This window comes from Podarcis erhardii, assembly GCF_964252035.2.
Source record: "Podarcis erhardii genome assembly, chromosome: 6".
Lineage (NCBI taxonomy): Eukaryota > Metazoa > Chordata > Lepidosauria > Squamata > Lacertidae > Podarcis > Podarcis erhardii.
The window spans coordinates 2,600,549-2,626,216 of NC_138510.1; the positions used below are offsets into that span (position 1 = coordinate 2,600,549).

The 25,668-nt window shown below is 48.0% G+C and overlaps 1 protein-coding gene across 1 annotated transcript; it reads right to left on the reverse strand.

Moving 5' to 3' along the window:
• Positions 1 to 489: 489 nt before the first annotated feature.
• Positions 490 to 23,084, reverse strand: BPIFB2 (BPI fold containing family B member 2). The gene is made up of 16 exons (XM_081867890.1): positions 23,013 to 23,084; positions 20,595 to 20,731; positions 19,189 to 19,294; positions 18,957 to 19,061; positions 17,847 to 17,993; positions 16,795 to 16,852; positions 15,385 to 15,445; positions 9,016 to 9,107; positions 8,096 to 8,290; positions 7,359 to 7,400; positions 6,299 to 6,475; positions 4,646 to 4,713; positions 4,381 to 4,426; positions 2,621 to 2,684; positions 2,389 to 2,465; positions 490 to 866 (listed from the first exon to the last, which is right to left on the reverse strand). The coding sequence occupies exons 2-16, from the start codon at positions 20,698 to 20,700 to the stop codon at positions 825 to 827; spliced, it is 1,386 nt and encodes a 461-aa protein (XP_081724016.1). The 5' UTR covers positions 20,701 to 20,731; positions 23,013 to 23,084; the 3' UTR covers positions 490 to 824.
• Positions 23,085 to 25,668: the final 2,584 nt, after the last annotated feature.

A 25,668-nucleotide genomic window follows, 5' to 3' on the forward strand; every position in this document is an offset into this window, starting at 1 on the left:
GAAAATAAAAATGCCACCGTGTGCTTTTTAAAAGTAAGGAGGGAGTAGCATGTGGAGGGAGCCAGCTGCACATGGAGCACGGGCCGCTATAATCCAACTTGTGGATCAGGCATGGCCAAGATCCACTCAAGGGTTCCTCCTGAACACCCTCTGCAAAGGAGACAGACGTGGCCCTCTCGTATTTTAACTCTGGGCCATATACATCTCCCACCAGGAAAACTAAGGACTGGGGGAACCCCTAAAATAGATATGGGGGTGCATGGGGAGAGGAGAGGGAGAGGAAGTCCCACTGTGAAGGCGAAAGCCCTTGTGCTGTAACTGAGAAACTTCATTGGCTAAAACCCTACAGAGCATGATGGTCGGCTATTTCATTCTGAAAATGGCTGGAACACCCCCAAGCAATTGAGATCAGAAAGAGTTGCATTTCAGCACTTGCAAATCCCATTGATTTCCGCAGAAAAAGTTAAGAATCCATTGTAATCAACACACTTTGCTTTGGCTCGATTGCTGCCCATAGTATTTATTTCACTCAACAACATTTACAGGAAAAGAATTGAGAAAGCAGAACTCTTAATGAATGCATGAACCCGTGCGTTACTGGGAAGTAAGTTTCCTTTAAATTGGCAGGCCTTAATTCTGAGTGAATGAGTTCCAGATCACACCCCTGTTCATCGCCTGCTGCCAAACCACCAGGTGTGTTTCCTCTATTACATGCAGCAACGAAAGGTAGACTCTCCTTCATTCTTAAGCGAAAGGATTTGCAGGTGCAAAGAGCAGAGATAAATGTGCCTTGCAGAGGAGAAGTCTGTGCTCTTCTTTTCAGCTCAGGGTTGGTAGTCAAGGTCACAGTTGACCTGAGCATAACCCTGTAAGTTAAAAGGCAAGAGAAGAGTCAATACATGCTGCCAGAGGGATCTTGGGTAGAGGAACAATATGGAAAGGTGTTCAAATTATCCCACACAGAAGCAGTTTATTTCTGGGGCTCAGGAGACTGGGTGCAAGATGGCACTCAGGAGCCAACACAGTGCCCCTTCAGATGGTGTTGCACTCCAAATCCCATCAGCCCAACCAGCATAGCCAAGGTTCAGCAATGATGGGAGTCGTATGTGGCCCAACAACATTTGGCTCCCAGTACGTTTCCGAGCACAATTCAAAGTGTTGGTGCTGACCTGTAAAGCCCTAAAAGACCTCAGTCCAGTATACCTGAAGGAGCGTCTCCACCCTCATCGTTCTGCCCAGACCGGGGGGGGTGGGGAGAGACAGGAGGCAGGCGGGTGTGGAGGACTCCCTGGTCCTGAATGGGGTAACTGTGCCCCTGAAGGACCAGGTGCACAGCCTGGGAGTCATTCTGGACTCACAGCTGTTCATGGAGGCGCAGGTCAATTCTGTGTCCAGGGCAGCTGTTTATCAGCTGCATCTGGTATGCAGGATGAGACCCTCCCTGCCCGCAGACTGTCTTGCCAGTGGTGCATGCTGTAGTTATCTCCCGCTTGGACTACTGCAAGGCGCTCTACGTGGGGCTACCTTTGAAGGTGAACTGGAAACTGCAATTAATCCACAATGCGGCAGCTAGACTGGTTACTGGGAGTGGCCACCAGGACCACAACACCGGTCCTGAGAGATCTGCATTGGCTCCCTGTATGTTTCCAAGCACAATTCAAAGGGTTTAAATTTAAAGCCCTAAACGGCCTCGGTCCAGTATACCTGAAGGAGCATCTCCACCTCCATCGTTCTACCCGGACACTGAGGTCCAGCGCCGAGGGCCTTCTGGTGGTTCCCTCATTGCGAGAAGTGAGGTTACAGGGAACCAGACAGAGGGCCTTCTCGGTAGTGGCGCCCGTCCTGTGGAACACCCTCCCTTTCAGATGTGAAGGAAATAAGCAGCTATCTTATTTTTAAAAGACATCTGAAGGCAGCCCTGTTTAGGGAAGTTTTTGATATTTAATGCTGTATTGTTTTTAACACTCGATTGGGAGCTGCCCAGAGAGGCTGGGGAAACTCAGCCAGATGGGCGAGGTATAAATATAAATTATTATTATTATTATTATTATTATTATTATTATTATTATTATTACTACTACTACTTCTACTACTATGGACAGGCTGCCATGTTTTCCAAAGGTGGGCCAATCTGACCTCAGTTATGCTCAGAGTTTAAGGAGAAGACCTTCAGCATTTTCAGCTGTTGTGTTCATCTTGGACCACTCAGAAGAACATCAGCTGTACCAGGCCAAAGGGCCCACAATCTAGTCCAGCGTCCTGTTCTCACAGTTGGCTAACCAGATGCCCATTGTGGGGAAACCCTCAGGCAGGTGATTTGGGGATGTCTTAGCTAAATAAGTGGGGGTGAAGGAAAGGACGGAGGCAGCGCAGCCCAAGGAGTCTCACCTCATGAATTTCGATCTCAGGCTCGATGTACTGGACGTTGCTGAGCTTGGGAAGAGAGATCCCCACACTCAGAGCAGCTGCAAACGGGAAAAGACAACACGGTCAACACCCCCAACTTGATGGGGCAACTGTGGGGCGAGGGCCCATGCTCTTCACGCAGCCCCCCTCCCTCTAGGTGCTGAGCTCCTAGGACCTCAGTGGAGCTGCTGTTGAAGCGATTCGCCTGCCTTACCGTTCACGTGAGCCAGGAAAGCATCCTGAAATTCGGAGAGGACCACACGTCTCAAGTGGGAGATCTGTCAGGGAGAGAAAAGGCGATGGGTTGGTCCCAGATCATGACATGAGTGAGCACAGAGGAGGAAAGCAAGCTCCCTTATGCAGAGTCAGACCACTGGTCTTCCTAGCACAATTTCATCTGTGCTGACTGACAGCAACTAGGAATGGGGGAGAAATTTGATTGACGAAGCACCAAAAGCATATTCTATGCAATTCACACGTTTCGAAACAATAGGCAGACCAAAACACAGGACTAGGCTTTGAAATCCGCACTCGCCTGAATTTTGCGATGCAGTTCTCAAAGCAACCAACGTTTACAAGAATGCATGTGGTGAAGGGAAGAGTATATGAAAATGAAGATATAAGAGGCAAAAAATACATTGCATATGGGGAAATTGCTCACAAAAAAAATGCCTCATCAGTCAAAACTGCATATAAAAATGTGTTTATTAGGCAAAATTTGCACTAAGATGCTAGAGAAGTTTCACTTTATTAAACATCACAAATTGCTGCAAGATGTGGAGAACTGAATTTAAGAATGGAAGAAAGAGAAACCACAGCAGCTGAAATGGACAGATTCTTCCATGTCTTGCAGTGACTCCCCAGGGTTGTAGACTCAGGGCTGCTTCACAGCCCTACCAGCAGATGCTGTCGTCCAGCCCAGACACTGAGGTCCAGCGCCAAGGGCCTTCTGGCAGTTTCCTCCCTGCGAGAAGCGAGGTTACAGGGAACCAGGCAGAGGGCCTTCTCGGTAGTGGCGCCCGCCCTGTGGAACACCCTCCCTTCAGATGTCAAGGAAATAAACAACTATCTTACTTTTAAAAGACATCTGAAGGCAGCCTTGTTTAGGGAAGCTTTTAATGTTTAATGCTGTATTGCGTTTTTAATATTCAGTTGGGAGCCACCCAGAGTGGCTGGGGAAACCCAGCCAGATGGGTGGGGTATAAATAATAATAATATATTATTATTATTGTTGTTGTTGTTGTTGTTGTTGTTGTTGTTGTTGTTGTTGTTGTTGTTGCAGGAAGTGAACCTGTGACTTCTTGCAAGCAAAACGGGTGTGCCACCCACTGCCCTGTGGTCCTTCCCCCATATGCAAGGGAGGTTTGGGCCGCCTGGTCCCCGGATACATGTGCACACAGAGTAAGAATGAAACAACCCTCTGCAGAGAGACTACAGTTCATTGCTGGTGAAACAACACAGAGGCTCAACATACAGTAGGAGAAACCAAAAGTTAGAGATGACTCTAAGGGTCAGACCTGGGGCTTTTACACATCTGGAATCCCACCAGATGTCAAAGAGAACGACGACGACTAGACTTTTAGAAGACATCTGAAGGCAGCCCTGTTTAGGGAAGCTTTTAATGTTTAACAGACCACTGTATTTTAATATTTTGTTGGAAGCCGGCGAGAGAAAATTTTGCTGACCCCTGTTGTAGAACCTCAGAGGTTGTGTCAGGGACCCTGCGGTGTGGGAGCTGAGCACCCACAACAATTTTTCTGTGGGTACTCGAGCACCCAGAGCCCCCTAGAGTCCTGGGATACTGCAGAAGACATGGCCTAAACAGGCTCAGAACACCTATTGCACCCACTTGGGAGCACAGTATGGGCGTAAAATACACAGCTACCCCCCCCCCAAGCTAACCCCACCCCCCAAGTAAAAATCCTGGCTATGTCCATGGAGCGCAGCAAGGAAGGCAAAAGGCAGATGGCGTACCTCTGTTATCTCCATGCTAGAAGACTCCACCTCCAGACCAACATCTCTGCAAGACAAAATAGAATGACATGAGCCATGATGGCATCAGCTGCACCACTGAACTGGACACTCAGGTCCAACAGGTCCCTGAGAAAAGGACGGGGACTGGAGTGTCCCTTTCCTCCTTCACCACAATGAAAGCAGAAAACAGTTGGCCCTCGTCAGGGGGGCGGGGTGAGGCAGGAAGTAGAATGGTAAGGAAAGTAAAATGTCTGACTGAACTCACCCATGGACGGCAACTGTCAGATGGAGACTTGTAATTGTGACATCCAGCTTGACAGCTAAGCTCAGGTCCTGCAAAAGGAAGACCAGGAGGGGGTCATTTTCATGAGAGAAAGCTACAAAGGCTCTATCCTTTGTTTGTTTGTTTCCTTGTTTGTTTGTAATACTTTTATGTTGTGAACCATGCTATGATCTTCTAATGAAGGTGGTATTCAAATTTTAATAGCAATAGCAATAGCAATAGTAAAATCCATTTTACCTCAGGATGCAAACGGGATCCGTTCTGGAGCCCCGCTTGCATCCTGAAGCGAATGCAATCTGCGACTGCGCATCTGTGCGTGCGCAGGTCGCAATTCACCGCTTCTGCACATGCGCGTGACATCATTTTTACCATCTGCGCATGCATGAGCGGCGAAACCTGGATGTAACGCGCTCCGTTACTTCCAGGTTGCCACGGAGCGCAACCAGAAAGCACTCAACCTGAAGCAGCTTCAACCCGAGGTATGACTGTACACTCGTACCTTGGTTTTTGAACAAAATGCGTTCTGGAAGTCCTTTCGACTTCTAAAATCAAGGCACGGCTTCTGGTTGGCTTCCAATTGCACAGGTGCACCGGCAACAATAGCAGAAGCCACATCAGATGTTCAGCTTCCAAAAAAAGTTCAAAAACCGGAACACTCACTTCCGGGTTTTGAAAGTTCGGGAGCCAAAACGTACGAGTACCAAGGCGTTCGACAACCAAGGCACAACTGTAGTAATAATAGGAGCTTGTGTTGCTTGTCACACACACCCCACACCCTACTGAACCCACCCCACCCATTGTCAACCCTCTTCCTTTTACACATCACCCAACCTGCCGCACCCCCCCACCACCACCACCTGTGCAGCTTGCTTCAGCTCTCTGACCCACCCACAGCTCGCCCAACCCATTGCCCACTGAGAGCAGGAATCCTATATTTTAAAATCCTACATGGGCAGGCACACTCAGTCTCCAGAGTGTCAATGGACAAGTGCAAATATTTATAAACCACTTGACAATTGAAAGCTGCCAAAGAGTCGGGTAGTAAGATAAAATACAGACTGTAAATAAAAATTGCAGACTTGGTAAACTAAAAGAAATAGCCCCATTTCTACAATAGTACAATTAATTTTCCCTAAAATGACCAGGTCGGACTTCAAGAAGAGACTTCTTCTTCGATGCATCACTTGCTTGATTTTCAAGAGGACAGTGCATAAAATATCAGTGTGCTACACACTTGTCTTATTTGAGCTGGCAACTCGTTCCAGAGGACTGGAGCTGCAACACTAAAAGCCCAGGTTCTAGTACATACCAAACACATCTCTAGGTCACATGGTGCTTTCAGCAGTGCCCTCATCTAAGGAGCATAGCTGCAGTACAGGGATATATGAGGTGAGATGGTCCCTTAGGAGCTCCATATGGATGTACAGCCATTGTAGATGGCGGTTCACACACAGGTGTGCATTTGCACTATGAGACTCATCCCAGCAGCAGTCAGATGGAGCCCAGCACAACGGCTGGTGTCCAGCAAGAGCTTTGACATCTAGCCTTCGTCCTGAGCAAGCCGTCATCTCCCTGAGAGCTGCAAGTCGCCAAGGCAGGAGAACAAGGAAACAAAGGCTAGCTGCTTTCACTCACCACGCCCAAGGTGAAGAGTGCCTGCGACTGTTGGAAAGATCCGGATTCAGCCACGCCCACCTGGATGGCGGGACTGAGGCGCAGGATTGCTGCGCCCTCATGGAAGCTGATGATGGGGAGCTTGCTGACCACCACGTTGAGCATCAAGGCAACAGACTGGGGATAACGCTTTGAGATCTATAGTGGGAATGGAAGGAGGGGGTTGTTATTTGCATTGTTGCGGCCCATCGCACATCTGAACCTGCCTTAGGCAGAATTAGGCCCCTTTAGCCCTGGCAGAGATGCTCTACCCAATCACGTAGTGGGAGGAACCACAGGGGGCGGTTGCTCCGGGCGCAAAATTGTTAGGGGCGCAAAATGTCAAGACCCAGCGCTGCCTCAATACAGCTGCACACTTCTGTCGCTGGGCTCCGTTGAAAATGGCTTCTCCATGCAAACCAGAAAGTGACCTCTCCAGACAATGGAACAACTCTTCTTTTCTTATCTCTGTAGCTGCAATCCCCTGGGTGACGCCATTAGGCAGTTGCATGCCCATGTGTACCCCGTCCCTGGCATAGCTGTCAACATTTCCCCTTTTAAAGGGAAATTCCTTTATTCTAAATAGGATCCCTCGCAAGAAAAGGGAAAAGTTGACAGCTATGGTCCGCGGGTGGCGCTGTGGGTTAAACCACAGAGCCTAGGACTTGCCAGTCAGAAGGTCAGCAGTTCGAATCCCCATGACCGGGTTAGCTCCTGTTGCTCAGTCCCTGCTCCTGCCAACCTGGCAGTTCGAAAGCACGTCAAAGTGCAAGTAGATAAATAGGTACCGCTCTGGCGGGAAGGTAAACAGCGCTTCCGTGCGCTGCTCTGGTTCGCCAGAAGTGGCTTAGTCATGCTGGCTACATGACCCGGAAGCTGTACGCCGGCTCCCTCGACCAATAAAGTGAGATGAGCACCGCAACCCCAGAGTTGGCCACGACTGGACCTAACTGTCAGGGGTCCCTTTACCTTTACCTTAAAATACCTCTCAGATCAAATAAAGGGTTCGCCAGCCCTGCATTGGTTCATGGAGATTACTTACCGAGGGGATGGCCTGCTCCAGCATGGAGGTGGTGAGGTGGCTCTGAAAAGAAGCAAAGAATTTTCAGTCTCGCGCCTTAGGAACAGCTTGGATCTCCCCTGTCTCCCTGCTCTGAGAGTCCAGGGCATTCCAGGTTTGTCTGTTTCCATAAGTCTGTCCCATTTCTGCATTATCTGCAAACACTTTTTTTTCTTTTAGACTAGTGTGTAGATATATATATATATATACACACACACACACATACATACATACATACATGCAAGTTTAAACGTGTGTGTGTGTGTGTGTGTGTGTGTGTGTGTGTGTGTGTGTGTGTGTTTAATTCCTTCTTAAAAATTGTTTCCCTATGTGTTTAGCAGTTTCTATTTTATCTGTAAGCCACTTCAAGTCCTTGACAGGGAAAAAGGAGGGATTTAAATAAACATAATCATCAACAACAACAAAAGCAACTGCTTTGACAGATTTTTGTAAATCACACAGCTGTAGGCAAATATTTTTTTATGAATAAAGGATATTTAAATAATTAAATTATTGCTGTGACTTCTTCTCCTTGGTGATTCCATTGTTTTATATTTTCCATAAACCACTTTGAGTGTGAGTGTGGGTGTGAGTGTGTGTGTGTGTGTGTGTATTGCAATCAAGCAGGGTATAAATGTTGGGAAATAAATAAACAGGTTTGGGCTCGGCTCGGCTTAGGGTGGCATTCGCTACGCACAAATCACACTCCCTCTACTGACCGACTGGCCTCCGATTTGGAGGTTCAGGGCTCCCGATTGCTCCAGGCTGGCGAAAAGACTGGCGAAGAGATGCTCCGAGAGACCCATGTTCACCATGGAGTCGTCGGAAACCGTCTCTGGGGGCGGCAGAGAGAAGGGGGGCAGAGGGCCGGCGGTTTCGAAGTCGACTGGCTTCCCCATCAGCGCAATGACAGCCTGCGGAGATTTGGGAAGAGACAGAGAGAATTAAGTGCCATCTCCCTTCCTCCGTTTTCCTACGACTGTTATGCAGAAGCATTTCCTGCCTCTACAAATAATCCTCCATCTCTCCTCAAAATCATCTCTCCTGCATATTCCCCGTCTTACCTTACTGGCTGGCGCTAATTTATCGTTAATAGCTATATCCCACACCTCTTTATACCATTCTTCCATTTTATATTCTGCTTGCCCCTTACACATGCTGGCTATAATAATTCGTCCAGCTGTCAATAGATTTGTGAGCAAGTCCTTCACAGCCTGTGAACCTCCCACCCCATTGTAAATTGATAATAATGCAACCTCTGGACTTTTGGTCATCATTTTCCAGGTTATCCTGAAAAGACAAACCGAGGATCCGTCAATATTGTTTCCATCCATCTTCTACGACCCGATCCCCTCCAGTCATTCTGGGCTATGAGTCCAGCTGGCTATGTCAGATATGTCTTGTGGTCCAAAAGATCTGTTGGGCACCAGGTTTGGGAATGCGGGTCTACAATACCCATTAGCAGAAGACTTTCCTTGCTCCTACCTGGAGATGTTGATTCAGGCTGAACCTGGAACCTTCTGCATGCAGAGCAGCTGTCCTGACCCTGAGCTATATGGCACATCAGTGTTCGTGCAAGGTCTGGTTCCCAGGCTAAGTGGGAGCCCCGCAGGCTTGGGGTAGGGTGTAGGGAACCTACGTTTAAATCCAAATCAATGTAATCTTCGGTGATCTCAGGATCGTCCATCATGGCGTACTGGAGGCTTGACATGGGGTTGATGGAATTCAGGCCTGCAGGGGGCGAAAAGATGGCACAAAGACGCAGTTTGAACTCTGCAGTTTCATCATCATTCATAAATCAATCATCGTGATGAAGTACCTTCCAATTCAAGTACTGTACAATGTGCCCTGCCCCTTGTGTCCACTACCTGTGTTCCTGGGTCTGATCTGGAGGGTGATTCAAGGGCAGGACTGCTCTTTATCAAGGGAATAATAATAATAATAATAATAATAATAATAATAATAATAATAAATTTTATTTATACCCCGCCCTCCCCAGCCAGAGCCGGGCTCAGGGCGGATAACACCAATAAAATAAAATCACAGTAAAAACATAATAGGGGGAAAGAGAGGGGGAAGGGAGAAAAAACCCAATTTAAAATACAGGTTAAAATGCAATTTAAAAATCCAGCATTGCAGCAGGCTGGACTAGATGACCCTTGGGGTCCCCCCAACTCCAAAGTCCTATGATTCTGTGAAGACACCAAGAACTGCCACAGGCATCAGCTGCAACTTTTAAGAACTTCTGCATGAATTTGCTTTTTCCTCCTTCTCGCACCTTCCTCTTTCCTTGTGTGTTGTGCCTTTTTAGAGCTTGACGTCAGGGACCGAGGACTTAGTACTGGTTTTTATAAGCCACTCTGAGGGCCTCTATATATATATATATATATATATATATATGCTTTCGTAGATTTTCACGGGTACAGGAATGCAGGTTTTGGTGTCCTCGGGTGTCTTCCCGTGTAAAAGTTGGGGTGTCTAGGCGACGTTTCGACGAGGTCTCACTCGTCATCTTCAGGCTGGTGCTTTCGGCTTCTTGTTACTGGAACAGAGCAGGATCTCAGTGTTTGAGTTCCTATAAATACTGTAGAGGGGGTGTGGTGTATAGCCTCCAATGTTCTGGGCAGAGAGGAAGTTCCCAGGCTAGTGTGCCTTTTCTTCTTTTGTTCCTTAATTACTTGAGAGATATCTTGAGTGATTTCTTGAGTGATATCCTGAGTACCACTTAGGTGGGTCATTAGGTGTGGATTAGTTGTTAAAGTCTTTGTGTCTTGACCTCTTGAACTTTGTGAAGAGTTTTCCTGAGAAGATGGCTGTACTGTACTTAGTTGTGCTCTGGCTTGGCTTCGTGTATAGGGGCGAGCTGTGGTTTTGTGGCTTGTGTCAGCCAGATCTGTGTAGGGATTGCAGGGGGGTGCAGCATCCGGAGGTGCCACCATGGATTGGCTACTGGATGGTGTCTGTAATTCATCTGTGGAGAGGGTCTGGGTTTGGGTCTGGTGTGGTTGATTGGTGTTGGCGTTCTGTGTGCCTCTGGATCTGGTGTCAGTTTTTGTGGGGAGGGCTAATTTCCAGATGTCTGGCAAGCGGGATGTGTCGTCACGCTTGTTCATGTTGTGAGGGTGTTTCTCTATCTCGATGGCTTCCATGATTATTCTCTTGTGGTGATGTTCCGTGTTAAAGAGCAATTTGGAATCTGCAAAATTAATTTCGTGTCCTGTTTCTTTCATGTGTTGGAAAAGAGAGGAAGTTTTTTCTTCTTTTTTGACGGCATTCTTGTGTTCTGCGATACGTGCATTTATTCGTCTGTTTGTTTGTCCAATGTACGTGGCTGGGCAGACTTTGCAGGGTATTTCATAGATCCCTTGGTTTTCCAACTGGATTTTATCCTTGGGGTTTCTGAGGATATTGGCTATTTTTTGGTTGGTGCAAAAGGCTGTTTTGATATTGTGTTTATGGAGGATTTTGCTAATTTTATCTGTAGTGCCCTTGATATAAGGAAGGAGGGCCATGCCATTGTTTTCTTCTGTGTCTTGGTTTTTGGGGGGTGTTTCCTTTTGGATTAGCTTCGTAATCCTGTTTTGCTGGTATCCATTGGCAATTAACACGTTTGAGAGATTCTGTAACTCAGTTGTCAAGTGGTACAATGTACAAGTTGTCAAGTGGTACAATGTCAAGTGGTACAATGTACAAACCTGTACATGGAACACTTTGAAACCAATGCTTTAGACAAGTCAGAACACAAACCCAAACTTTGGCTCAGATATGTTGACGACACCTTTGTAATTTGGCCACACGGGAAAGAAAAACTGGATAGCTTCCTCACACATCTCAACAACTTACACCCCAAAATACAATTCACTATGGAAATAGAAGCCAACAACCAACTTCCCTTCCTTGACGTCCTAATCTACAAAAAACCTGATGGCTCCCTAGGACACACTATCTACCGGAAAAAAACACACACCAACCGCTACTTACATGCACAATCACACCACCACCCTGCACAAATAAACTCCGTAGCCAAGACTCTCATCTCCAAAACCAAACGCCTGGCTGACAAAGACCACTTGACAACTGAGTTACAGAATCTCTCAAACGTGTTAATTGCCAATGGATACCAGCAAAACAGGATTACGAAGCTAATCCAAAAGGAAACACCCCCCAAAAACCAAGACACAGAAGAAAACAATGGCATGGCCCTCCTTCCTTATATCAAGGGCACTACAGATAAAATTAGCAAAATCCTCCATAAACACAATATCAAAACAGCCTTTTGCACCAACCAAAAAATAGCCAATATCCTCAGAAACCCCAAGGATAAAATCCAGTTGGAAAACCAAGGGATCTATGAAATACCCTGCAAAGTCTGCCCAGCCACGTACATTGGACAAACAAACAGACGAATAAATGCACGTATCGCAGAACACAAGAATGCCGTCAAAAAAGAAGAAAAAACTTCCTCTCTTTTCCAACACATGAAAGAAACAGGACACGAAATTAATTTTGCAGATTCCAAATTGCTCTTTAACACGGAACATCACCACAAGAGAATAATCATGGAAGCCATCGAGATAGAGAAACACCCTCACAACATGAACAAGCGTGACGACACATCCCGCTTGCCAGACATCTGGAAATTAGCCCTCCCCACAAAAACTGACACCAGATCCAGAGGCACACAGAACGCCAACACCAATCAACCACACCAGACCCAAACCCAGACCCTCTCCACAGATGAATTACAGACACCATCCAGTAGCCAATCCATGGTGGCACCTCCGGATGCTGCACCCCCCTGCAATCCCTACACAGATCTGGCTGACACAAGCCACAAAACCACAGCTCGCCCCTATACACGAAGCCAAGCCAGAGCACAACTAAGTACAGTACAGCCATCTTCTCAGGAAAACTCTTCACAAAGTTCAAGAGGTCAAGACACAAAGACTTTAACAACTAATCCACACCTAATGACCCACCTAAGTGGTACTCAGGATATCACTCAAGAAATCACTCAAGATATCTCTCAAGTAATTAAGGAACAAAAGAAGAAAAGGCACACTAGCCTGGGAACTTCCTCTCTGCCCAGAACATTGGAGGCTATACACCACACCCCCTCTACAGTATTTATAGGAACTCAAACACTGAGATCCTGCTCTGTTCCAGTAACAAGAAGCCGAAAGCACCAGCCTGAAGATGACGAGTGAGACCTCGTCGAAACGTCGCCTAGACACCCCAACTTTTACACGGGAAGACACCCGAGGACACCAAAACCTGCATATATATATATATATATATATATATATATATATATACTGCAGAGCAGGGTATAAATGTTGTAAGTAAGATTTAAAAGTACACCACTATGGAAAAATGACCTGAACGCTTTAGACTGAAACCTATCCTGTGAGCTTAATCTGTAATAGAAAAGATTTTCCAAGTTTGTTTTGATGCCGTATGGATGGCTGCATACAAGACGTAACATCTGTACATGCATTCGTCTTGGGAGACAACACTTTGTGTTTCGCAATCTCTAATTGGGTAAATAAGAAAGTATGCAAAATAATATCGAACTATAATCATACAGCCACTAGACAGATCAATGGGCTGACTCTGCACACTGAAGCGTCATATTTTTGTGTTGATAACAAATTAGGTTGTACTCTGCCTTACAGTGGTCTTTGCTATCTCAGAAGCCTCAGAATGGAGGACTGAAGTTGAACCTTCCATAGGGGATGCCTGGGATCTACCCAATGGGGCTGTGTGGGTATCCTGAACATGAATAAGCTCTGTCCTTGACCCAGATCTGTTGGCTTGCTGTTGAAACTGCCTATGAGAACCCACACAAAACCGCACAGCCCCAAGATCTCACAAGAGAACCAGTATGAACCTGGTCAAGGCCAGTAGGCCAACAGAGAGCCAGTCAGGGAATGAACCTTGCAGCTGCTTTCTCAGCAAAATATCTCTGATACACTCAAAAGAAAAGGAATCCTCAAGGCTCCCCAACATTCACCAGGAACACACATAAACACACAGGCCACTGCAATTCTCCGAAATATATTCCCAGCTGGCTCAGCTCCAGGACCTTGTTGCAGGAAGGTGGCTCTTGTAATCTTCTGTTGACTGAGCAGGTGCTGGTCAATATTGACCTTCCTCCTTACACGGCCCTTAAAGCATATTTAATTTTCCCATTAAGAGGGATCAAAAAAAGACAGAGGGGCTCTGGAGAAACTGACACTGGGCTCTGGAGCAGAACAAAGAGGAAGTTGCTCCTCCAACAGGTAAACTGAGCTCAACCTTGCATCAACAAGGTCTCCACACCTATCGGATGGGTTGGTTTTCTGCACAATCTCTTTGCAAGTAAGTTATGTAAAAGACTCAGGCTGTTCCCCCTTTCTTCACCTTTCCTCTCATCGTGGGCATTTTCCGATGCCATCATGAGAAATTCTAAGGATATATCAAGAGCTTATTGGATCAGCCATTGGCCCATCGAGTCCAGCATCCTGTTCTCACAGCAGCTGAACAGGATTTGAGCATCCTTCCCTCCTGTGGCCTGGAATTCAGAAGCATTGCTGCCTCCAGCTGTGGGGGAAGGCCATCCTGCCTAGTAGCCATCAATAGCCCTCCCCTCCTCCATGAATTTGCCCAATCCTCATTTAAAGCCATCTAGGCTGGTGGCCTGGGACGCGGGTGGTGCTGTGGGTTAAACCACAGAGCCTAGGACTTGCCGATCAGAAGGTCAGCGGTTCGAATCCCTGTGACGGGGTGAGCTCCCGTTGCTCAGTCCCTGCTCCTGCCAACCTAGCAATTCGGAAGCACATCAGAGAGCAAGTAGATAAATAGATACCACTCTGGTGGGAAGGTAAACGGTGTTTCCATGCACTGCTTTGGTTCGCCAGAAGCGGCTTAGTCATGCTGGCCACATGACCCGGAAGCTGTACACCGGCTCCCTCGGCCAATAAAGCGAGATGAGCGCCGCAACCCCAGAGTCGGCCACGACTGGACCTAATAGTCAGGGGTCCCTTTACCATTACCTTTACATTTAGAGCCATCTAGGCTGCTGGCCCTTACCATGGAAGGGAGTTCCATAGTTTAACTATGCGCTGAAGAAGAAGAAGAAGAAGAAGAAGAAGAAGAAGAAGAAGAAGAAGAAGAAATTTTATTTATTCCCCACCCTCCCCAGCCAAGACTGGGCTCAGGGCGGCTAACACCAGATATAAAAAAATTGATTGAAATACAACTTTTAAAAACAAGATTAAAATACATTAAAATGCAGCCTCATTTCAGCAGAAACTCAAAAACTTTTGGGGGGATGAAAACGTCAGGTCTTCACCAAGGCTAACTATTCAGACTGGTCCTACGTGGGCCAGAAAAAAGACAGGGAAGTCCCCAAATAGGAGTTCCATCACAGGAGAAAAGAAAATGGAAAGAGGGAAAGGGGTCAAGTTCATTCCAAGCCAAAAGCCAGGCGGAACAACTCTGTCTTACAGGCCCTGCAGAAAGAAATCAGATCCTTCAGGGCCCTGGTCTCATGAGACAGAGCATTCCACCAGGCCGGGGCCAGTGTTGAGAAGGCCCTGGCTCTGGTTGAGGCTAATCTGACTTCCTTAGGGCCCGGGACCTCAAGGGTGTTACTGTTTATGGACCTTAAGGTCCTCCGTGGGGCATACTGGGAGAGGTGGTTCCGTAGGTACGAGGGTCCTAAGCCATGAAGAAGTTTTTGTAATGCATTTTGTAATGGCCCTTGCACTCACACTTGTCAATTTAAATGCATTGAAATGCATTACATGGCTGTTTTACCATCAGGAGGTGGCACACTTCTTAATTTATTATTATTATTGTTGTTGATGATGATGATGATGATGCTGTTGTTATCGATAATAATAGAATATTTTTTACTCTGCGTTTCCACAATGTGTGGTGCACAGATAGCCCTTGATTCTGCTATGAGTTATGGGATGAGTGGGCAGAGGAACCCAGAAGCTCCTCCCTTCATGCGGCAACTTACCAACCAAGGTGCCCAGCCTGGCATTCAGTCCCAGGACCACGCTGGAGAGGCTCAGACACATCTGTGTGAAAGGGAAAGTGAGGGGTGGGGAAGGAGGGTCAGTGAGTCAGCTGCAAGGGGTTTGCTCTTTGTCTCGTCACGCGAGAGTTTCATCAACAGATCGCCGTGGGCCACCCTACCTTGTGGCAATGTGCCTGAAAGTGGCTCTCATATCTGCTCTCAGTCTCCTCTTTTCCAACTCCCTCAACCGTTAGTCATCAGGCTTGGTTTCCAGACCCTTGGTCAGCCTCCTCTGTGCACCCTCCAGCTTGTCTGTATCCTTCTTAAATTGTAGGAGCCAGAGGGGGTCATAGAGCCACTGCCTCACTTTCCCCCCAACCCTTCTACATCTTTGATTGCTTTACTCTTTCATCCATGTCTTATTGTCCTTAGAGAGAGGGAGGGGAGAGAGGAGAAAGCCACTTCTGCCATTTGGAGGAGGTGGAGTTGCGGAACCCAGCCCCCATGCGATTGGGGGTATTCCCGGCCGTGTCACCTCCTGGCCAGCCAATTGGCTGGATGTGGGGGTGTGGCCTGCCTTATTTAAACCAGGACATGGCCGGGGATCTCCCTCTTTGCCGGCCCGCCAGCTGTTCCTGCTTTTCCCACCCTCCCGCCCTTTAAGGTTTTCGTTCCTTGACCTTGCTATGGACCTTGGTTGGTCGCCGTTGAGGGGCCTGGTAGGAATTTTCCCACTTGGCAAGTTGGCACCAGCCATTTGGTTTTCGCCTACCTCGTAGCAAATCATCACAACTTTCCAGGTTTTGGCGGTTAGGCATTGGTATTGCTCTATAGATGGAAGAGGGGAGGAAGCGCCATCACCTGCCCCACATATTGAAGGCTAGTCTGATAAAGGATTTCGGGGGGCATGGCCCTGTCCAAAGCCTAGGGAGGCCAGGGCCTAAGGCACACCCCCTAGCGGTGACCCCAGGGGAGTTCCTAGTTGATGTGCATCAGCAGGACTCCCCCTACTGGTGGTTAACCCTTCCCAGACTTCAAGCAGACGGGCTGAAGTCAGATATAGTTGGTTAGGACCAGTGCCTAAGCCAATACCGCTCATCACCTGTAACCAATAAAGTTGTGGCCTTCTTTAGCCCATTAACCTTAATAATTATGTCATGTGTCTTTATTTCCACTGGGGGTGGGGCGGGAACTCGCCACGCAAGAAGCAAGTCCAAGGCATCCTGCCTCTCACATCCCAACGCTCTTTGTTGACAGCAACCCTGCAGAACCCAAGAAACTCGGTTGCTTGAGATGACTGCCTCACATTGCCTCATGATCAGGTCCAGAGCAAAGACCTTTCTCGTGTGTGTGTGTGAGAGAGAGAGAGAGAGAGAGAGAAAATGGACAGGAATGAGCAAAGCAGTTTACCTTGTCAACCAAGACAGCGCGGATGTGGTTCTGAAGGGGTTTCAGGAAGCCCAGCAAACTGGAGAGCAGGACACAGAGAAGAAGAATCAGAAAGAGCAAGTGTTCAAACACTTGCCGTTTTTCTCTTGCATACAACTTTCATATGCATCTTTTTTTTCCATTAGAAGAGAACCAAGGGGTGATCATCTACAATCCACAATAAAAAGGTAAAGGGACCCCTGACCATTAGGTCCAGGTGTGGCCAACTCTGGGGTTGCGGCGCTCATCTCGCTTTATTGCCCGAGGGAGCCGGCGTACAGCTTCCGGGTCCTGTGGCCAGCATGACTAAGCCGCTTCTGGCGAACCAGAGCAGCGCACGGAAACGCCATTTACCTTCCCGCCAGAGCGGTACCTATTTATCTACTTGCACTTTGACGTGCTTTCGAACTGCTAGGTGGGCAGGAGCAGGGACTGAGCAACAGGAGCTCACCCCGTTGCGGGGATTTGAACCGCCGACCTTCTGATCGGCAAGTCCTAGGCTCTGTGGTTTAACCCACAGCGCCACCCGTGTCCCATACAATTCACAATAGAGGGGGACAAAAGACCATCCCCACAAATGACCTTTAAGGAGACAGAATCATTGGCAGGAGGGTGACATTTTCTCCACCCCACTTTTTCCTAGCGAACCTCTAGTCTTTTTTTCCACCACCCTCATCCCCTCTGCAAATCTATGGACAGAGATTTCTCTCCCAGGGAGAAGTGTTTGTATCCTTAAAAATTGTAGGGTGGGCTGGAGGGAGACTGCCTAGGACCCATCTGCTTGCCACCTTGAGTTCCATGATGGAAGACAAGTGGGACATAGCGGCGGGGGATTAGATAAAAATGTTCTCCAGATGTTTGCATAGGTGGTGAGAGTTCGCTAGCAGGAGATGAATCTAGCAATAGACCCAGGCTGCTCAACAAAACTCTCTTTTTCAGGGTAGGATAACGAAATCTAGCTAAGGTGAAACTTCATCCCCCTTGCAAGAAAGCCCAAGTCAAGCCCAACCTGCGCACAGGTATCCGCTACTCACTTGCTACCTCCCAGGAGGATGTCCACGTCTCCCAGAAGGGACTTGCAGGCCGTGACACTCAGGATGGGGAATCCATGGGGGCTTCTCATGACACGGACGTCGAGCAGGATGGAGGAGCCCACCCTCAGCTCCACTGGAGCAATCAAGCTGCACCAAGGGGCAAGAGGAAAGGTCAGCTGAGGGCACTGGGTGCCCAGGGAGCTCACGCCTCTCTGTTCGCCCCAAGACTAAGGAGTGCATAGCTGCTCTCATGGGAGCTGACTTAACCTGCCCACAGTTCTGTAGCTGAATTGAATTTGCTGCTCCGAAACCTCCTACACAATTGAATTTTTCAACCTCTTATTAAATGTCAAGTTGGCAAACATGGAGCTTTCATACTCCAAAGTTTACTATCAAAGTTTACTCAACATAAACTCTTGGTTTGCATCACTTGCACCTAAAACTCAGTAAAAGAAAGGAAGGAAGGAAGGAAGGAAGGAAGGAAGGAAGGAAGGAAGGAAGGAAGGAAGATCAAGAAAGTAATAGGAGAGAGAAGGAGAGACAGAGAGCCCCCATCATTCAGCTGGACACTGAGGTCCAGTTCCGAGGACCTTCTGGAGGTTCCCTCACTGTGAGAAGTGAGGTTACAGGGGACCAGGCAGAGGGCCTTCTCAGTAGTGGCGCCCTCCCTGTGGAACACCCTTCCACCAGATGTCAAGGAAATAAACAACAATCTGACTTTTAGAAGACATCTGAAAGCATCCCTTCTGTTGGGAGCCGACCAGAGTGGCTGGGGAAACCCAGCCAGATGGGCGGGTTATAAATAATATAATATTCGTATTGGTATTCATATTCGTATTCAATAGTGGAAGAGAGCAGATCTCCCAGAGAGTGTATGCTTCAATTTGCAGCCATATTCTGATGAGCTGAAGCTTGCAAATTGCATGCGGTCTTCTTAATACTTTAAAAAATATATTTCAAGGCCCTCTCACCCACTTGGAGATCCAGGCCTTCCAGATTACCTTGCTCACGGCCCTGAGGCACCTGCCCTGACACCTGGGTCTGATAGCGACTGCTAGTATCCTAAGTTAACCACCCCGTAGAACTCCGAACCGGAAGCAGGTCACTCACACACTGCCCCTGATGTGTAGCTGGGCACTGAGGGACAGCTGGACACCAGTCCTTGGGATGAGCTTCACGGAGAGATGAGGGAGCTGAGCGTTCAAAACTCGGATTCTGCAAAAGGAGGGGGAGGGGAGGGAAAAAATAAATAGCAATCAATATTCAAATGCAGTGGTTCCCAGACTTTTTGGGGCCACCACCTCCTTCGGTTACAGAAACCCCTGCGAGAGACATCACTCACCCCACAACCTTCAGAAGTGATCCAATAATGGTTCGTGGGCTCATGAAATTTGGGATCTGGATGACCATGAGACCTCGCAGCAAGGATGGCTTCCCTTGCTGGCAGACTGTGGAGATATTAAGAGAAGGGGCCATTTTTTATATAAATCTTATTAGATTTTCTGTTTTGCAATTTTAAATACTCATTTAAACATCCTTGCAATATCAATAACTTCCCTTCTTCCCTTTCCATTGTTCATTTTACATATCATAAATCCCTGCATATTTTACAAAAACTATACCATTCAGTATTCCATTATTGCATCCATCAAAACTTATTTACACCGTTGAATTTATCTTAATGCTGCCTGTGTTTTCAAGTGTACACAATTTTCCCCTATATATTCAATAAACATTTCCCAATCTTCTCTAAACATTATGTTTTTCTTGTTCTCTATATGTTAAGTCTGCAAGCTGAAGTATATTCCGCCAGCTTAAGTGGCAATTCTTCTTTGGTTGGGGCCTCGCTTGTTTTCCATTCCATATCTGGGATTTGTCCATTCAAAAAATGCGTCCTGCCAGAATTTTCCAAAATGGGTTGAAAATGTCTGGGGAAATCCAGGTACAGCAAATGGCATTCGGAAGTGGCCGAATTTCCCCAAAAAAGAGCTCAACAACTTTGTGTCTGGATTTTCACTTTTTGAAATATGGCAGCCCTAATTAACAGGCATGCGCAACTTAGGTCCAAAATAATAACAATAATAATATTTTTTTATTTATACCCTACCCTTCCTGGTTCAAAAACCGGGCTCAGGGTGGCTAACAACAAATTTAAAACACTTAATTGATGCAACAAGAACCAGCATAAAATACAGTATAAAAACATGAATAACAATAAAATTCAAAAAGCAATTAAATAATCCCCAGGGCTAGCTGGCTGAATTGGTCCTACTTGGGCCAGCGAGGAGGCCAGGGGAGAATTAGCTGTCTACTCTGAATAATAATAATAATAATAATAATAATAATAATAATAATAATAATAATTTTATTTATACCCTGCCCTTCCCGGTTCAAAAACCGGGGTCAGGGCGGCTAACAACAAATTTAAAACACTTAATTGATGCAACAAGAACCAGCATAAAATACAGTATAAAGTGTGAATAACAATAAATTCAGAATTAAAAACAATAAATTCAGAATTCAAAAAGCAATTTGGGGGGAAATCCATTCAGAAGAGGTTCTGAATAGACTGCATAGCACCACAGAGCACCGAAGGACCTACAAGCGTCCAACAACGCGAGTCGACTGGGCTGTGTCATTCGTGCTAATTCTTGTATTAAAAAATTCACTAATTCTTGTATTAAAAAATTCACTAATGTTGAGTCCAGGTCTTCAAGAGATGCAAGGTGCTGCGTAGAGGGCACTCACCATACTCAAGGGCTTCTTGGTTGACCCTCACTACAGTCCCTGGGGTGGACCCTTGCGAGGGGACAAGGAGGCAAAGGAGGACACTCAGGATGCAAAGCTTCAACATCTTCTGCTTTGGGGTGCAGCCGCTGGGCAACCTAGGGGGAAAGGAAGAGGCACGAGAGAAAGGACAATGGTCAAAGCCCAAAGGACAATGGTCAACGCCCAAAGGATCTTGCAGCTTCTGTAGGCCAGCAACAGAAGGTCCATGAGAGCAAATAGTGCCTTCAACCTGCTACAACCTGAAATGCCTACTCACTCACAAGGTAAAAAGGTAAAGGACTCCTTGGTCCTGTACACCTGAAGGAGCGTCTCCACCCCCATCGTTCTGCCCAGACACTGAGGTCCAGCGCTGAGGGCCTTTTTGTTCTCAAAGAGAACAAAAACTACCAGACTTTTAGAAGACATCTGAAGGCAGCCCTCTTTAGGGAAGCTTTTAATGTTTAATAGGTTACTGTATTTTAATATTCTGTTGGAAGCTGCCCAAAGTGGCTGGGGAAACCCAGCCAGATGGGCAGGGTTTAAATAAATTATTATTATTATTGGACAGTAAAGTCCAGTCAAAAGCAACTATGGGGTTGCAGCGCTCATCTCATTTTCAGGCCGAGGGAGTGTTTGTCCACAGACAGCTTTCCGGGTCAGGTGGCCAGCATGACTCATAGAATCATAGAATCATAGAGCTGGAAGAGACCACAAGGGCCATCGAGTCCAACCCCCTGCCAAGCAGGAAACACCATCAGAGCACTCCTGACATATGGTTGTCAAGCCTCTGCTTAAAGACCTCCAAAGAAGGAGACTCCACCACACTCCTTGGCAGCAAATTCCACTGTCAAACAGCTCTTACTGTCAGGAAGTTCTTCCTAATGTTTAGGTGGAATCTTCTTTCTTGTAGTTTGGAACCATTGCTCCGTGTCTGCTTCTCTGGAGCAGCAGAAAACAACCTTTCTCCCTCCTCTATGTGACATCCTTTTATATATTTGAACATGGCTATCATATCACCCCTTAACCTCCTCTTCTCCAGGCTAAACATGCCCAGCTCCCTTAGCCGTTCCTCATAAGGCATCGTTTCCAGGCCTTTGACCATTTTGGTTGCCCTCCTCTGGACACGTTCCAGTTTGTCCGTGTCCTTCTTGAACTGTGGTGCCCAGAACTGGACACAGTACTCCAGGTGAGGTCTGACCAGAGCAGAATACAGTGGCACTATTACTTCCCTTGATCTAGATGCTATACTCCTATTGATGCAGCCCAGAATTGCATTGGCTTTTTTAGCTGCCGCTAAACTGCTTCTGGTGCAACGGGACACCATGACAAAAACCGGAACACATGGAAACCCGTTTTCCTTCCTGCCAGAGTGGTGCCTATTTATCTACTTGCACTGGTGTGCTTTCAAACTGCTAGGCTGGCAGGAGCTGGGACAGAGCAACAGGAGTTCACCCCATCACGGGGATTCGAACCGCCGACCTTCCAATCGGCAAGCCCAAGAGGCTCCGTGGTTGAGACCACAGCAGGACTAGTAACATTCTGCACATGCCCACCTATGCAGCCTGGGCATTCTTGCTGCATGACATAAGAAGAAGAAGAAGAAGAAGAAGAAGAAGAAGAAGAAGAAGAAGAGGAGGAGGAGGAGGAAGAAGAAGAAGAAGAAGAAGAAGAAGAAGAAGAAGAAGAAGAAGAAGAAGAAGAAGAAGAAGAAGAAGAAGAAGAAGAAGAAGTGAAAGCTGGAAGTGAGAGCTGGACTTGATGCTTTTGAATTCTGGTGCTGGAGGAGACTCTTGAGAGTCCCATGGACTGCAAGAAGATCCAACCTCTCCATTCTGAAGGAAATCAGCCCTGAGTGCTCACTGGAAGGACAGATCCTGAAGCTGAGGCTCCAAGACTTTGGCCCCCTCATGAGAAGAGAAGACTCCCTGGAAAAGACCCTGATGTTGGGAAAGATGGAGGGCACAAGGAGAAGGGGACCACAGAGGACGAGATGGCTGGACAGTCTTCTTGAAGCTACCAGCATGAGTTTGACCAAACTGGGGGAGGCAGTGGAAGACAGGAGTGCCTGGCGTGCTCTGGTCCAGGGGGTCATGAAGAGTCGGACATGACTAAACAACTAAACAACAACAACAACAAACAATAATAATAATATAGAGCAGAGGCTGGAGAGCCATCGGTCATGGATGCTGCAGTTACAACCTGCGTTGAGCCACAAGATTCTCTTCCAGCTCTCTGATGCTGTGATTTTTTTGGCTTTTAATGTGCAATGGAAAAGGTGGTGTATCTTTGGCTGCAGGTGGCAAACTCTCCTTCCTTGCAGGTTTCTAAAGAGAGGTTGGATGGTTGTCTTTCAGGGGTACTTGAACTCGCCAGCCCACCCAGAGACTCAGATCTTACCTTACTGCTTTGGGAAGGTGGCAGATCCCAGAGACACTGGCTGGACCACCTCTGCTGCCTCCCTTGCTTCTGTGGGCGAAGGAGACTTGGCTTTTATTTGGCTACCAGGTGTGGGCAAAAAGCTGAAGGTCAGGAGACATGTCAAGCTTGGGTTTGCCAAGGGCGTGAAACGTTTACTTGTGGGGAAATGGGGAGCCTGCTTTCTGCACACAACCCACAATGTATATTTGGGATGCAACCAATCAATCTATCCATCCATCACTCTCAAAGAAGCACCGTGCCTGGTCAAACGGGGAGAGGATTAGCAGGTTTCAGAGCTTCTGAGATGACAAGGCATCTGGGATTCAGACCCCACCAAGTCAAACTTTAGGATCCAGCAGGAACTGCTAGCCCTTTATGACACATTTTTTTCCTTTGCAAAGGACGAAAGCCATTTCATTTGTATTGTTTGTCCGAGGGGGATCTATCTGGATGAATTCTTGGGGTCCCGTACCCGATGTGAGTTAAAATCTAATGACGGATTCTACTGCTGAACAAGTTTCTTTGGAAGGCAATGACCTCCGCTGTCCACTCAAGGGTCCTGATCCGAAGAAGCTGTGTTGCAGGAGCTGCAATAAAGGGATGGGTAGTGGCTCCTGCCCTGTGGAACGCCCTTCCCACCAGATGTCAAAGAGAAAAACAACTACCAGACTTTTAGAAGACATCTGAAGGCAGCCCTGTTTAAGGAAGCTTTTAATGTTTGATGGATTACTGTATTTTAATATTCTGTTGGAAGCCGCCCAGAGTGGCTGGGGAAACCCAGCCAGATGGGCGGGGTATAAATAATTATTATTATTATTATTATTATTATTATTATTATTATTATTATTATTATTACTAGGCCCTCCAGGCTCATAGGTGGGCCTTTCCTCCTTCCCCCCAACTCACCTGGCTGCTAGGTAGAAGAAGGACACCCACAGTTTTGGGCTGTGAGTTGAGCTGGAGAAACAGAGACCGGCTTGCTCTGTGCTGGAACCAAAGCTGTGACTGATGGAGAAGAAATATCTCCTGGGGTGTTGATGCTGTGAGCACCCCCCATCCTGTACTCAAGTTGTAAAGGTAAAGGGACCCCTGACCATTAGGTCCAGTCGTGCCCGACTCTGGGGTTGCGGCGCTTATCTCGCTTTATTGGCCGAGGGAGCCAGTGTACAGCTTCCGGGTCATGTGGCCAGCAGGACTAAGCCGCTTCTGGCGAACCAGAGCAGTGCACAGAAATGCCATTTACCTTCCCGCCAGAGCGGTACCTATTTATCTACTTGCACTTTGAGGTGCTTTCGAACTGCTAGGCTGGCACAGTGGCGTAGCGTGGGGGGTGCAAGGGGTGCCAGCCGCACCGGGCGCAACATTTTCGGGGGCGCACTCGGAGCTCTCTGCCCCTACCTGGTCCTGGCTCACTCTCTCTCTCACAGTGCTGGCTGTGCGAATCTGATCCGAGCTGCCGGGTCGCCGCCCACTGTGGAGGGGGAGGGTGCCAGGCGTGCATTGCGGAGCGGAGAGAGAGCGAGGGAGGGACTATCTGGGGGAGGGAAAATGCAGCGGCCGCCCAGCGCAGAGCTGAGCGCAGGAGAGAACTACATCCGACCAGCCCAGTTTTGGAGGGAAGGTGTTAGTTGCGGCGGAGCCCTGGCGCCCCGGGAGGCTGGCCGGGCCGGTAATGGGGCTGGCCGGTGGCGCCGCTGCCATCCTGCGGACAAAAGGGCTGCCGCCCCCGGCCGAGCCCCCCCCCCCCCGCGAAACCAGGAGCAGCTCTCTGGTGCTCGAGGGCTTCGCAGGCCCTTCATCTCCCCTCCATTGGCGCCTCAGCCCCCAGCCCTGCCTGCGCGGCTCCTGCGTCTGGGGGCGCGCTCGCGCGGATGGGGTGCCGCTCCCCGCTTGCAAATGGTGCCCGTAAAGTCACATCAGAGACGCCCCCGGGACCCAGTTGCTGCCTTCTTCCCTGCCATGTGATTAAGCCTCGCACTACTTTGTGGCAGTGGTGTAGCGTGGGGGGTGCAGGGGGGGCCGGCCGCACCGGCCGCAACATCTGGGGGTTAGGGTTAGGGGGCGCAAATCCACGGGTTAGGGGGCGCAAATTACTTGCCTTGCCCCGGGTGCTGACAACCCACGCTACGCCACTGGGCTGGCAGGAGCAGGGACTGAGCAATGGGCGCTCACCCTGTTGTGGGGATTCGAACCGCCGACCTTCTGATTGGCAAGTCCTAGGCTCTGTGGTTTAACCCACAGCGCCACTCACGTCCATGCTCAAGTTGTATAAATGTGTAAATAAAACCATATATGTTAAAAACTGCAGAGTCTCTGCTGACCTTCATCCCAAGGAAACCAAACTCTGGGTAAGGACCTGGAATTCCCAGAGCCTCTCATTGCTTTGAGAATGGGGTGGCACTTAAGTGTATTATCTCAATAGTCCTCACATCGTTTCATTGGCTCCTGTCCTAGGTGCCTTTCCTCCAAGGACCTCCAAGGGGGCATGCATAGTCCTCCCCCACCGGCCCAATTTTATCCTCACAGCAGCCTTTTGAGGTAGGTTAGTCTGTGGATTTCAACCTGGGCCTCTCCAGCCCAGCACTCTAACCACTACGCAACACAGTCTCTCCCTCCCTAGTGAGGTAGGCCATTG